This window comes from Eulemur rufifrons, chromosome 20 (genome assembly GCF_041146395.1).
Source record: "Eulemur rufifrons isolate Redbay chromosome 20, OSU_ERuf_1, whole genome shotgun sequence".
NCBI lineage: Eukaryota > Metazoa > Chordata > Mammalia > Primates > Lemuridae > Eulemur > Eulemur rufifrons.
In genome coordinates, this window is record NC_091002.1 from 41,026,409 (window position 1) to 41,040,859 (window position 14,451).

Genomic DNA, 14,451 nt, shown 5'->3' on the forward strand with positions numbered 1-14,451 from the left:
TCAGGAGTTCGTGCTGCTGCGTCCCTGCTCGATCCTAAGTGCCGGGAACAGGGCCTGGCCTGGAACCAGTGTTCAGTAAGCATTAACATTTGTTGATTAAATAAAGGAGTCATCAGCCGGGGCCAGGTCACGTAGGAGCTTGTGGCCAGGTCAGTGAGCGCCACCTCCACTCAGACAGTCACGGGGCACGACCTCCTCTCACTGACTCCCGGAGTGAGAAATTCTGCGCGGCCCTGCCTGTCCCCTCTGCAGCAGCTGCAGGGGGTGCAGAGGGTGTCTTCCAGCCAGAGGGGACGCGAGTGCTATTCAGAGGCTGCAGGACTCAGCCCTGGGCAGAGGGCCTGGGGACAGCCTCTGGCCTTGGTATTTCACCACACTGCCTGCCCTGGGCTGACTCGCAAAAGACAAATTCCTCCCTCAGGACCCCAAGCCAGTGGCTGGAGGGCCAGCGTGCACGGAGCCCTGCCAACGCAGGCGGCTACGAGAGGCCACATCCGGAGCAGCCGCCTCCCAGCTGCAAGGGGCCAGCAGGGGACAGACGGCGGCCGGATGGTGGGCAGGCCCAGCTCCTCTGCCTGGGAGGCCCGGGCGGGCATCTGGAGCCCACCTGGCTCTCAGAGGCGCTCACAGCCCCGTCTCCCCATTCTCCTCAAAAGGCCCAGGGGTGACCATCCCAGAGGCTCCTAAAGTCAGACCAGCAGCGCGTTCTCAGGTCAACAGCGAGACAGGAAGGGCCTGGATGCACCCCCTGAAGAGGAAGCCCCGCCCACCTCCCTCCAGCAGTCTGAAGGTGGCATTTTCTCCCACAGGGAGGAAGGCGCAGACAGGGAAACTGAGGCTCGGAGGAGCGGTTAGCTACCCAGGCTTGCAGCCAAGGTTCCTGTTCCTATTCATCCTTTGTTTCTTTTCCCAGTACCTCAAGCTGCCACTGGGCTCTCTGCCTCCCCCACCCTGACCCCCACCCCCGTACTGAGAGCCCTGCTGCCCTCACTGTGCCATCTGCCCGCACGCAGAGTCAGCGTGGTGGACTCCGGACATGTTTCTGCAGAGCCAGCACGGGAGTCCGCAGCTCTGTGCCCTCCCGCACCTGGCTGCCTGGCCTGTCCTCTGCCCTCTCCCACCCCAGCCCGCTGACCCCTGCCACAAGAGGGCTGCCGCCATGCCCGACACCAACCACCAAAGAGAAACCAACACCGCCAGTGGCCTCTGTGGGTTCCTTCTCCCCCAGCCCCTGACCACTGGACTGCTCCAAAGTGGAGGCCTGACGTCCCCAAACCTGCCACTGCCATAGCCTCCCAGCTCAGTAAACCACAGCTCAAGCCAAAGGCTTTGGAGTCGTCTCATCTCCTCTCTGTCCCTCACGTCCCACAGCCCATCCATCCATCGGCACCCTGCCAGGTCCACCTTCAAAACATCCAGAACCTGACTGCTTCCCCCGCCTTCCCCACCACCCTGCTCTCAGCCCCCACCCTCCCCTGCCTGGAATTCTGATGCTGGTTCCTCCCTGCTGCCAGCCTCATCCCTGCAACCCATCCTCACACCCAGCCAGAAGGGCCCTGTCTGGGCACACTGCCCCTGTGCTCAGAGCCCTGCAGGGGCCCACACAGCCCTGCGGCATCAGTGCACGCGGCTTCCCCGTCACTCCCCTCCCACGGCCCCCTCTGCGCCCCAGACGCAGCAGCCTTGGCCACCTCAGAGCCTCTGCTGCTCCCCAAATGCCCCTGGGCTGGCTCCTGTCTCCCCCAGCTCTCTGCCCCACCACCCCTGCTCAGTGCGGCCTCCCCGACCACCCCCACCTCTGTGTTCAGCACAATCCCCCCTCCTGCTCCCACAAACTGTCCCCTCTACCTCGCTGGTACCTAGAACCAGCGGACACAGTATACATTTACTTATTTTTCTTATTTATTGCGTGTCTCTCCTATCCCTCCCCAGAATTTATGGTCTGTGGCAATAGGAACTTCTACTTGTCTGGCTCCCTTCATTGTCCCTAGAACCTAAAACAATGCCTGGTACCTGGTAGGTGCTTAAAAAATATTCTTTTTAAAAAGAAGGATGAGCTAATGGATTCTCTTGTCTAATTTCTCTACAATCTCTTCTCACCCCTCGTTTCAAACACCACCCAAAAGCTGACAAGGAACAGACCACCCGCAGAGGACAGCCACCTGAGGTCCAGGTGTGTGAAGTCTGCCCTCTCCCCCCTCCCCCCCCCAGCCCACCCGCTGGGAAGCCCAGTGGCACCTGCCGTGCCCAACAGAAGGCTCCGTTCTCCCTGCACACCCTCATCCGTCTCCCCAGCTCCGTCAAGGGCATTGTCATCTGCCTACCGCCCCAGATCCCAGGACTCGGTCTCAATTCCCAGCCCATTCCCACAGCAGTGTGTCCATCCATTCCGGCTCCAAACACTTCTAAGCCTCTCTGACTTTCTGCCATGTCTGTGACCCGCCCCACCCCAGCTCATGCCTGGGGTCCACCCAGGAGCCATGTCCACACTACGCTTTGAAACCAACAGGCAGCCTGCGCACCAAAGCAGCTCAGCGGGAAACATGAGGCCACAGTGGTGAGAAGTGTCTCAGAGGGCGCTGGGACCCTGGCTTGCCTGGGCCCTGACCAAAGCACCTAAACCGCTGAACAAACACCCCTGTGGTGCCTGTTGCCTGTTCCAGCACACTGGGAAGGTGGGACTGTGCGGACTGCCACCCTCATTTGCTTCTTGGTCTTACTGTTCCCTGTGCCCCCAAATCCCTGCACAATTTCTTTATTCTTCTACACCGCAGGTAATTCTGAGCCCCCCTGGCTCCTTTGTGAAGGAGACAAGGAACAATAACAGCAGCTGCAGTTACTGCGCAGTCCTCCGTGCCAGGCACCGCTCTGAGCACTTGACATGATCTCACTGAATCCAGCCAGCAAACTGTTTTCAAACGAAACGAAGTTTTTATGAATGCTAAATTTAACAATTAATGAGGCTGACATAAAGCTGCGCTCTGTAGATGTTTAATTAAACATTTAGCCATTTTGATTTCACAGGTGTCTCCTGCTCCTTTTACAGACCATGAATGGACATTCCCATGGGCTCCCTGAAAAATGCACAGAACCAAAACATGAGTGGGTCGGACGGGCTTGTCCGAGCCTCAGCTTTGCCACTGCAAGGCTGTGCCCCCTTGGACCAGGCACTCACTCGGCCTCTCTGGGCCCCAGTTCCCTCGTGTAAATGAGTTGGGGGACACAATCAGATAATGCACAAAGCCTGCCAGGGTCTGGCCCAAAGTAAATGTCCTATGTTCGGGAGCCATAAAGGAGAAGGGACAGGCAGACAGGAGTGTCTGTAGCACCCGATGGAGCAAACACCTTTGGGAAGCTGCAGCAAAACTGATGCACAGATTTTCCAAGCCTCTGGCCAGCTCCTACCCACTGGAAACTTTTCTGAAAGGAGTAACTTGGCAAGCTCCAAATAGAGGCTCTGGTTTGGTGCCAGGATGAGACCAACCTGTCCCAGTTTGCCTGGAACCAGTTTTAAAACTGAAAGCCCCAACGTGGAAGCAACCCATGTGTCCCTTGATAGATGGATGGATGGATGGATGAACAAAATGCAGTTTACACATACTGCTATGGTTTGGATGTTTTTGTCCCCTCCAAAATTCATGATGAAACTTGATCCCACTGCAACAATATTTAGAGGTGTGTCCTGTAGGAGGTGATTGAGTTGTTAGGGTGGAACATTAGGTACCCTTACAAATGGGCTTGACGGAGGCAGTCCACCCTTCCGTCCCTGCTACTGTAGGACAAGGCATTCCTCCCCTCCGGAGGACGTGGCAACAAGGCGCCATCTCTGAAAGAGATCAGGTCCTCAACAGACACCGACCCTGCCGGCACCCTGATCTCGGGCTCCCAGCCTCCAACACTGTGAGAAACAAATTTCTGTTTATAGATTACTCAGCTCAGGTACTTTTTGTTATACCAGCACAAATGTACTGAGATACAGACAATGGACTATCATTCAACCTTAAAAATTCTGACACAGGCTACAACACAGATGAACCTTGAGGATGTTACTAAGCTAAGTGAAATGACCCAGTCACAAAGGACAAATACTGTGTGATTCCACTTACATGAGGTACCTAGATTAGTCAAGTTCATACAAACAGAAAGAAGAAGGGTGGCTGCCAGGGCTGGGGGGGGAAGGGGAAGTTGTTTAATGAGGACAGAGCTTCAGTTTGGGAAAATTAAAAGAGGTCTTTGGACAGATGGTGGTGATGGCTGTATAATATTATGAATGTATTCAAATGCCACTGAACTGTCCACTTAAAAATGGTCAAGATGGTTTTTATGTTATGTGTATTTTGCCACAATTAAAAACAATCATAGAATTTTTTTTTTTTTTAATGAAAAGTCCCACATCCAAGGACAAAGCGAGATGCTGGTCACACACCTCCCAGCGAGTCTCACCTGGGCCAGGAGCCAGTCCACCAGCTTGCTCCCAGGCAGCACCGACTTGTAGGTCTTCAGGTGGTAGTCGCGGTCTCTGCAGAGAAAGGCAAGCGCAGGTGAGTGGCGGGGAGGAGGGTGGCGGGGGCAGCCCTGACCGCCCTGCCGGACGTGCCCAGGAGTCAGGGATTCCCCGGCTACCAAGGCACCGGGCAGGGGTCCGGGTCTCAGCCCACGCTCCACACCTCACTTGCAGCACCACAGAGGGCCGGGCCGCTCTACACCAGACCCTCCTCCACTAAAGAGCAGGGCAGCGGGAGACACTCTAAGGCACCGGACTCTCTCTCTCTAGCCAGGGGATCTCAGCTGGGGCGATCCTGCCCTCCAAGGGACACTAAGCTATGTCTGGAGACACTTCTGGCTGTCAGGACCTGCTGGGCCGGGGTGGGGGGTGCTAATGGCATCCAGTGGGCAGAGGCCGAGGATGCTGCTGAACGTCCTACATGCCGAGGCTGGCCCCGCAACAGAGACTTATCCTGGCCAAAACGTCACTCGTGCCAAGGCTGAGGGACCCTGGTTTACTCTAACAGAGCAAGGGGAAAACTCAGTCTCTCCTTTCCTTTATCCCTTTGGTTGCTGACATCTGTGTTTAAAGGTAACAAACTATACAGACAAGGAAAGCCCTCTCCGCAGGGCTGGCGTGGGCTCCTGGGACCGAGCAGGGGGCAGAGCCCCGTGAGGTTCACGGTTCTTGCCTGAGGCAGGGGCTCCGCCCTGGCATTGCCCCTACATTTCTGCCAAGCCTCGGCTCCATCACCGACCTTGACCTTGTAGGAAAACTGCAACAGTTTCTCAGCCTTTGAAGTCAACACAAATGAGCTTACGCGGCCAGCCTGTGTCAAGGCTGATAAAGAAAGTCTAGCTGCAGAGTTTTTCTCAGGCTTTAGGAACTGCGGGGGGCTAGGGGTGGGGGTGTCCGGCAGGCTGCATGCCCAGTAAGTGGAGCCCTCCTCCCAGGCTGCCGGGGAGCACGGCACACCCCCCCCTGCCTCCCCGGCGGCACAAGGGCAGCAAGGAGGGAGGAGGCCGGTCTGAGATGAAAGTGGTTCCCAGGGCCTGACCGCTCCCCCCACCCCCGGCAAATGCTGGGAAGAGGTTCCCTCATCTCCACTCCTCTGAGAGGTGATAAGGTGATAAAAGCTATCAGGACAGGGGGGCAGAGGAATTTGGAATTTGCAGCTGGGATAAGAACAGGTCACCCTCTCCATCCCTCTATCTACAACTTTAAGTTTCATGGTAATTTAAATTCATGGCATTCATGGTGCCAGGAGCCACACAAAGCACCTCTTTAAATATAATAATCGTCACGGCAACCCAAGAGGCACGAGCTGTTCTGCCCATTTCGCAGATGCAGAAACGGAAGCAAAAGAGGTACATGACCTTTCGACATTCACTCAGCAATCACTTACTGAGTGCTACTTTGCCCTAGGCCCGTGCTCTCCAATGTACAGTCATCTTAATTTAAATTTCAATCAATTAATATTAAATCAAATTAAAAATCACATCCCTCAGTCTCAGCTGTTTAAAAGCTGCTGTATGGGACAACGCAGCCACGGAGCATTGCCATTAGCGCGGAAAGTCGTGCTCGGTGGCGCGGCCGCAGGTGCTGCCCAGGGTGCTGGGGACACGGCAGTGAAGACTTTCCTCACCCTCAGAGAGTTTACAGTTCAGCGAGGGAGAAAGACAGTACACAGGTAAACAAATACATAAGATGTCGAGTAGTGATCAGTTTTAACAATAAAACCAGCTCGAAGGAAGGAAGGACAGAGAGCACAGGGTGACGCTACTCTATAAAGGTGGCCAGGGAAGACCCCGCTGATACGGAGACACCTGAAGGAAGTGAGGGGCAGACGTGGAGAGACGGACAGCTAGAGCATTCTAAGCAGAGGGAACAGCGAGTGCAAAGGCCCTGCGGTGGCTCCTATTACTGTCCCCAGTCCGCAGAGGAAAGAGCTGAGACAGGGGGGTGCAGCAGCTCTGCCCAGGGCCCCACAGCTGGTCTCCAGCAGATTAAAGCTCAGCCCGTCTGGCTCCAGAACCGACACCCTTCACCACCATACTGCAGCGCTCCCCACACACACACTCACATGATCCTAACGACAGACCTACAAGGAAGGTGACTCCCAGCCCCATCTGATGGACAAGGAAACTGGGGCTCAGAGAGGTTAAGTTGCTGGCCCCAGGCCACACAGCTGAGAAGAGGCAGAGGAGAAACTGAGCTTGGAAAGAGTAACTTACTTGATCACGGGGGTGTAGAGGCTGTGAAGACGGCAGTAAAGCCTCACACCCTGGAAGAAAAAAAGGGGGGATTCTGGGATCAGGCCGTATCCTTCAGGAGCCTCCAAATCCAGGCTGCTGGGAGAGCGCAGGGTGAGGGGGAGGCAGGGGAGGAAGAGAACAGGCCGTTGGGGCGCAGGACTGCTTTGGGGTGACTTCACAAGGTGACCTCATGGGGGTCCGAGTGGGGGTCCCTACCTTGGACATGATATCCTCCAGCTCACTCCGCGCCTTGAAGGTGCCATCGTCGTAGCGGAAGCGATACATCACCTGCTCGTTCTTGAACTGGTGCTTGTCAGAAACTGCGGGGACGGGGAGGGCCCATGAGGCTGGGCACAGCCCCTCAGCCCCTGCCGACCACGCTCCCGCATCACCCTTCGCTGGGCCAGGCTCCGGGCCGGGCGTGATTGCACTGGCCCCCGCCCACGCCCCAGTGAGGTGGGTGCTATAACCTCCCTGTTCTGCACGCGAGGAATCCCCTCCAGTGCAGGGGGCCCTGCGGAGACCTGCGGCGCGGGCTAGGACATCTGCAGGGTGGGGGCCCAGAAATGCACCTGGGCCAGCCTGCACTGGGACCCTTCTGGCTCAGCATGTCCTGAGACCTAGATCCCCAATGGACGTGTGGGGACCCAGCATGCTGGGCTATGAGTCCACAGCTGAGATTTATGGAACAATCTCTGGACAATGGCCTTGAAGTTGCCTATGATGCTTCGGATCCATGAGCAAAGCCTGTAAGGCCTGACCTTCAAAGTGTCAGTCATCTGACTCCTACACTCCCACCCTGGTCCGAACCACCTGCAGCCCCCGCCTGGACGATTACATCATGGCAGCCTCCTCGCTGGGCTCCCTGCTGCCACCCTCGGTCCTAACAGGCCATTCTCCGCGAGAGGCCAGAGGGATGCTGGTAAAGTACGAGGCTGAGCAGGTCTTTCCTCCACACTGAGCTCAGCAGCGCAGCCACCTCACTCAGAGTAAAAGCCAAAGACCCCCACAATCCCCCATAGAGTCCTGAACCCCACCCACTCCGCTCTCCCCATCAGCCCCGTGCCCTCTGCCCTCTGCCCTCATCTCCTAGCACTCCCTGCTTGCTCTTGCTGCTCCCTGAACAAACCGCTTTGACTCCTGCCTGGGGACTCGGCACTGGCTGTTCCCTCTGCTGGACACACCAAGCCCAGCTGGCTCCCTCTCTCGCTGCTCAGGTCCTGGGCCCAACGTCACCTTCTCAGCGAGGCCTTCCCCGACTCCCCTGCTCAAGACGGAACCTCATCACCCACGCTCTTCATCCTCCCTCCCTCTCTCCCCAGACCGATCACCACCTACACATACGTGTTTTACTATCTTGCTTATCATCTTCCCCTTCCAACTACACGGTCAGCTCCACGAGGACAGGCAATGGTCACCTCTCCACACACTGCCGTGTGAACAGGGCCTGCCACACGGTGGGCACTCAATAAGTATTTGTTGAATGATTAAAATTTAAACAAATGTTTCTTACTCTTTTTGAAGGGACAGATAGAAAATTCTGTTCCCCTACCCCCAACTATTCAAGGTGTCCCTGCTTTGCTGGTGTCCCAGGTGAATGCTGGGTTTCCCAGCCCTGGAAGCAATTTTATAAGAGCGACCACATCTCCGAGGGTCACACTGTGCCCAGGGAATGAGGCGGCCACACAGAAGTACAGAGACAGCCTCTGGGTTAGTGGAAGCATGGCACTGCTGGGGTCTGGGCTGTCCCTGCCCCTTGGCCCGGCTGGGCCCGGCCCCCACTCACCATGGTGGATAATACCATTCTCCAGCAGGGCTTGGCCCAAGTTCACTCCTTCTTCCATCTTGCTGATTTCGCCAATTTCCAGGAGCCAGGCAACGAACTCACTGCCAGGAACATAAGATGCCACTGAGAGGACTTCCCCAGTCCTGGGACCACAGGGACCAGCACTAAGCTGGCCTGGCCATACCCACCCCAGGAAACACAGCAAGCTCTTCCCACAGGGAAGCAAGGCCTAGGACCCCACAGCCCTTGGGCTTGTACTGAGGCCTCATGCTTTCCTAGTTACCAGTGGCAGAGGGGTGGGTGTGACCAGAGCCCCGGCCTGCCTCAGGCTCACTGGATAGATGGATGGATGGATGGATGGATAGAGAGATGGATGGGTGAGTGGATGGATGGGTGGATGGGTAGATGGGTAGGTGGGTAGATGAGTGAGTGGGTGGACAGAAGGGTGGCTGGATGGATGGGCAGGTGGATGGATAACAGCTGGATAAATGAATGAACGGATGTACAGGCAGGTGAATGGGTGACTTAATGAATGGACAGATGGATGACTTGATAGGGAGATAAATGACTGGGCAGATGGGAAGATGGTGCAGGTGGGTGGTCAGTGGATAGATGACTGGGTAGACAGATGGGGGTAAATGGGGTGAGGGTGGACAGATGCACGGAAGGAATGAAGCAGCAAGCAGGGAGAAATGACAGGAAACCCTCCCAAAGGCTTCACCATTACTTAAAAAAAAAAAAAAAAAAAAAAATGCAAACTCTGCCCACATGTCAACAAACAAGGCCCTGTCTGACCCCTCCACCCCAGGCCGGCTCATCTCAGCCCGTACTTCTCTTGCTTACGCCTTAGCCATACACCCCCACCTTTCCCTTCGTGAACAACGCCACACTCCTGCCTGCCCCAGGGCCTTTGCACTTGCTGTTCCCTCTGCCTGGAAACGCCCTACCTCAACTCTTTGTGTGACTGTTCCTTTTCATTCTTCAGGTCTCAGTGCAAATGTTACCTCCCCTGAGAAGCCTTCCCTGACTACCTCACCAAAAATAGTCCCCTGCCCAGACACAATCCATCACATCTGTTTTACTTCCTCTTCTGTACTTGTCACTGTCTGAAGTAATCTTGTGTACAGATTTATTTATGTGTTCATCAGCCAACTCCCCCAACCAGAATGTCCTCCCCATGCAAGCAGGGGTTTTGTCTTGTCCAGGCACTATCCCAGCACCTAGAAGCGAGCCTAATGCACAGCGGGCTCAGTACTCATTCACTGAACAAATGAAGGAATGAACCGTTAAACAAGAAGAAACGTTCTGGGCTCCACAGGAAGGTCTCAGGAAGACAGAAGCGCTCACAAGCCAGAGGATGACAGGCAGCTTTTCCGACTCCAAAGTGACTGCCCGGGGCACAGAGGCTCAGCCAGGCCCCCAGGTCCTGGAACTTGGGGGCGCTCCTCCAGCTCAACACAGAGCTCACCCGGCTCCGAGTCGGCAGGAAAGGGGAGAGCCCGGGACGGGGCAGTTTCCGCCCAGGCAATCTGTGTGCAACGGAGGCAGGTGGCAGCTGGCCAGAGCACGCGCTCCCCTGCTTATCGAAACCAGCTGTCCCGCCTCCAATTACAGGGCCAGAGGGGGCAGAGCTATTTTTAGCTTCCCAGTGTTGGCTGAGCAGAGACCTGCCTTGCGTGGAGGCAGCGTGCATGCTGAGGCGGTCACAAAGCGCTGGCGGGAGGCACAGGCGGGCAGAGAAGAAATGGATCTGTTTTGTGGAATGGGATCCCCAGGTGGGGAAGAGATTGTTCTGGGTCCTGTCCACCCCCAGTTCCATTCTCAAAGTCCCAGAACTCAGGGACAGAGAGAAAGCTGCCAGCAGCTAAAGGAGGTGAGCAGATGTGTGCGTGCCCACTCGCGGAAGCTGCAGTCCCAGCGTCCGGTGGCCCACCAGCCGTCCGAATGGGGGCGGCCTGGCACTGACCAGCAACCCTGTGGCCAGGGTGAGGGGACAGGAAATGTCTCACAGCAGCTGCCGGAATAGAAGAGGACAGCCACTCTGACCTGTGTTTCTGCCCAGTCTGGGTCCTGCTACCTCCTCGGGCATCAAGGAGGGTTCACAGCTTGCTGGGCAAACTTGGGCAAGTCACTGTCCCTCTCTGGACCTCAACAGAGCCCATCTGGCAAGTGGTTCACTCGGGGGCCTTCTGGATTTAGCAGGTAAACTTTTAATCACGTGAAATCTTAAGCTGGGATCCAGTATGCAAAACCCAACAAAATTCACGTCTAAGGCAGGGCAGACTCTCACAAACAGGCGAAACAGACCAGGTGGAGACCGTGCCAAACCCGCCAGCGCCTGCTGCATCTGAAGGCGGCAGCCTCTCCTCAGCGGAGCGGACCGTGGCGCAGGGGAAGACTACAGCATCTAACAACTTCTCAAGAGAAGGCGGAAATCCGGCATTTCCTGTGAGATCTCCCAATTGTTAAATGTTGATATCTAATCCAGCATTTTCTGAAAACACCATGTGGGCCAAGGAAAACACGCCTGCGAACTGCCTTGGGTCAGCGGGGCGCCGTCTGCCACCGCTGGGGTGCAGGGAAGAGCGCGCCAGGCGGCAGGGCCAGCACACACAATGGCCCTGGGTGAGAAGGGAGCCTGGGACGCCAGGCTCTGCAGGGGACAGGGGCCTGGGCGCAAAGCACAGCAAGGTCTAGGCTTCCAAAGACTCAGAACAGCGTGAAGACACCCAGCTCGATGGGGAGTTTGAGATTCGGGGATGGGGATGACCCAAGAGTGAGCGCGTGTCGGCTTTCATCTCTCCTTCCTCCCTGGCCCCTGGAATCATTCCCCCAGGAAACACTGATGTAGCCTACCACACATCGAGGCCAAGGCTAGACGCAGGAAACACACAGGTACACCTCTACAGTCTTGCTAAGAAAGCGCCTGAGCCGAGGCCCCGTGTACCTCCTACCACCCAGCACGAGACTCCTTTCCCTGCCTGACTCTCGGTGGGCCGTGGGGCGAGAGGGTGGGGACTGAGGGTTTGATATCCGTCCCTGGAATTCCACTGCCCAGAGCTGCTTCCTGAAGCTGGCCATGTCTGATATTATTGATCGTCTGTGGCATGCTGATAGCCTGCACCTGTCACACAGGTGGCCCTGACAGCAGAGCCTCTGCCACCTTGGAGCTTTCACCCTGGCAGACACCAGTAGCTGAATGACGTTTAATCTGTCAAGGGTGAAAGCAAAAGCTTTCTCCTCCCAGGAGCTTCCTCTGACTGCCCCTGCCAGACACCTTGTCACCCCTGGTCCCCTGAGCTCTGACGGCTCCAACTGCCCTCATTCTGGGCCTGTGTAAGTTACATCCTCATCTCACTCCCCTACCTAGACTCTTCCAGTGGCTTCCCAGGGCACCTAGAATAAAATCTGTTCCCCTTACCAAGGCCCTGCCTGACATGGCCCCGTCTCCCACTCTCCAGCCACTCACCACCTCCAGCCACAAGGGCCTCCTCACGGCTCCTCCAGTACTCACAGCTCATTCCAGCCTCAGGGCTCTTGCACCTGCCGTTCCCTCAGCCAGGAATGCTGTTCCACACCCCTCATGGTGTCTCTTGTCATTCCACTCTTGGTTAAAATGTCACCTCCCCTAAGAGGCCCTCCCTGCCCATCCTGGATGAACCAGCCCCCCATTTCCTCTCCTCCTGACATCACCCTACTTATTTCTTTATAGCATTCAATAACTTGCTGAAATTCCCTTCTTTATTTGTCTATTTTTCTATTGTCTGATTCCCCCACTGAACAGTTATCTCCAGGAGGGCAGGGATTTTGTCTGTCCTGTTCCCTCCTGCATGTAGTAGGGACTCAGTGAATAATGAGTGAATGAATGAATGAATTTGTTCCTCAATTCATCTGAGGATGCTGGAGGACAAAGCCATGTTCCTCCCACACTATCCTCCCCAATAATGTACAGATTTTGTTCTGTGTTTTTTTTAATGTGGCATCTATTAGTTTTTCTCTGAGTAGGGCAGAAACAGGCCCCCCTTTAATCTACAATTCTACACAGTACATCACCCATGGCCCCACACGCATTTTCATCAATCTTGCCAGGACTAAGCACATCACATGTGTCATCTCACTGTATCCTCCAACAATACTACAAGCTACATTTTATTCTCTCTCTTTAACTGATCATTTATTGAGGCTCAGAGAGGTTAAGAAACTTGCCTAAAGTCACACAGCTAGAAAGAACCAAGGCTTAAGCCCAATTCTGACCCAAAGCCCAACCCTTGAAGGTTATAAAGAGAAATCAGACAATTTTCGTACTCACAGAGTCCCCATCTAGTCGCAGAGACAGATGTGGGGAAAGTAACTACCAAGGGAAAATGAAATGTGCTTCATGCAGATAAGAATGACTAAATGCAGCAGAGCGCAGGGGAGCAGAGCACAGGTCTGGAGTCACCCAGGCCCGGGTTCAAACCCCAGACCCCCACTGTGGCTGTGTGACCTTTCCCCTCTCTAGCATTCAGCGTCCTTACCCTTACAATGGGGACAATGGCAGTAACCTGCCTCACGGTGTCATGTGAGGATTGAAAGAGTGGCCAGACACCAGTAGGCGGAGCCAGGGGTTTGATAAACATGTCTCTGCAGCTACCAGGTCCTTCCGCCCAAGGACCAGCGTCACATCTTGGAGGAGAAGGCTCGGTCACTGGCCTGGCGGGGAGGGAGGATCACCAGCCTCAGGCTGGGTGCAAGCAGAGCCGTGCAGGGAGAAGAGTGTTTCTAGAACAGCCTCCTACAGGAAGCCTGGGCCCTACGGACCCGCGGTTCCGAGACAAGCTGCGGTCCTGGCCCCGTGTCAAATGGGCAGTGAAAGAAATCTCTCCTAATCCTTCCTGAGGAGGCAGAGAACTGCTCTGAAGCCCTAATCACAGGCGGGTTATCCCATCCTGCTGGACGAGGCCGCTTGGCAGGAGGCAGAAGGTTCTCCAACCCCAGGGGGCCCGGAAGCAGCCCCTCCTGAGAGGAAAGCCTCCTCTCTGCCCGGATTAGGGATTAGCCGGTAGAGACCAGCCAGGCCACCCCCAGCCCGCAGGACTCCCAGGGCCCAAACTCTCCTCTCCACAGACCCTCTCAGGGAGCTCGGAACTGGAGTTCCTGACCCTTGAGGGCAACAGGACGCCCAAGTCCAAGGTACCCCACGGCCCCTGAGACCTCCTGCTGCTGCCTCTCAACCACGAGCCTCAGGCTACCCTGGCTCCCCAGGCTCCACGCTCGGTCTCCAACAGCTGCCCAACGTCAATACCCGACACTGAAAGTCCCACAGCATTTCAACCTAGACACGTCCAAAACTAGGCCCCTGCCCCTCTCCCGGGGACCTACTCCCCGCCCTCTGCCCCTTCCTTGCCCTGGCCCCCAGGGCCCCCCGCCTCTCTGGCTCTTCCTCCTTCAGTGTCATCGTTCGGTCCAGGGCCCAGGCCTGCCTCTTCCCTCTTCCTCATTCAGTCTCGTGGCTTTGAAGACCATCCCAAGGCCATTTCCCACACTTAGGTCTCCCATCCAGACTGGTCTCCCCAAGTCAAGACTTTATATTCAACCAACAAGCCACCATTTCCACTTGGGTGTTCAATAGTCTCAAATGTGACCTGTCCACAGTGGCGCTCCCGAGACCTCCTCCTGCCACCTTCCTCCTCTTCTCAAAGTTGCAAGTCCAGCCTTCCAGAGGCTCAGTCCTTAATTCCCTCTATTTTCCCAGCCCATCAGCATACGCTGCTGCCTTCAGAATTATCCAGAACGCAGCCCCATCTCCCCATCTCCACTGTGACTGTCTTAGGTGAAGCCTAGTCCAAGCAACCTCCCCCTGGTCTACTGCACTGTGACAATACGGCAGCGTTCACCCGAGGCCTCTGCAAAAGCTTTTGGGAACTGGGTGGGGTATAAGTCAG

General features: G+C 55.8%; 1 protein-coding gene across 1 annotated transcript in view; it reads right to left on the reverse strand.

Moving 5' to 3' along the window:
* The window catches only part of PREX1 (phosphatidylinositol-3,4,5-trisphosphate dependent Rac exchange factor 1), a 163,596-nt gene that overhangs the window by 38,131 nt on the left and 111,014 nt on the right, over positions 1–14,451 (reverse strand). The window contains exons 11-14 of the mRNA XM_069496562.1: positions 8,528–8,628; positions 6,958–7,061; positions 6,721–6,770; positions 4,444–4,519 (exon numbers count right to left, since the gene is read on the reverse strand). Of these exons, the coding sequence (XP_069352663.1) occupies positions 4,444–4,519; positions 6,721–6,770; positions 6,958–7,061; positions 8,528–8,628 (331 nt within the window). The remainder of the gene's footprint in view (positions 1–4,443; positions 4,520–6,720; positions 6,771–6,957; positions 7,062–8,527; positions 8,629–14,451) is intronic.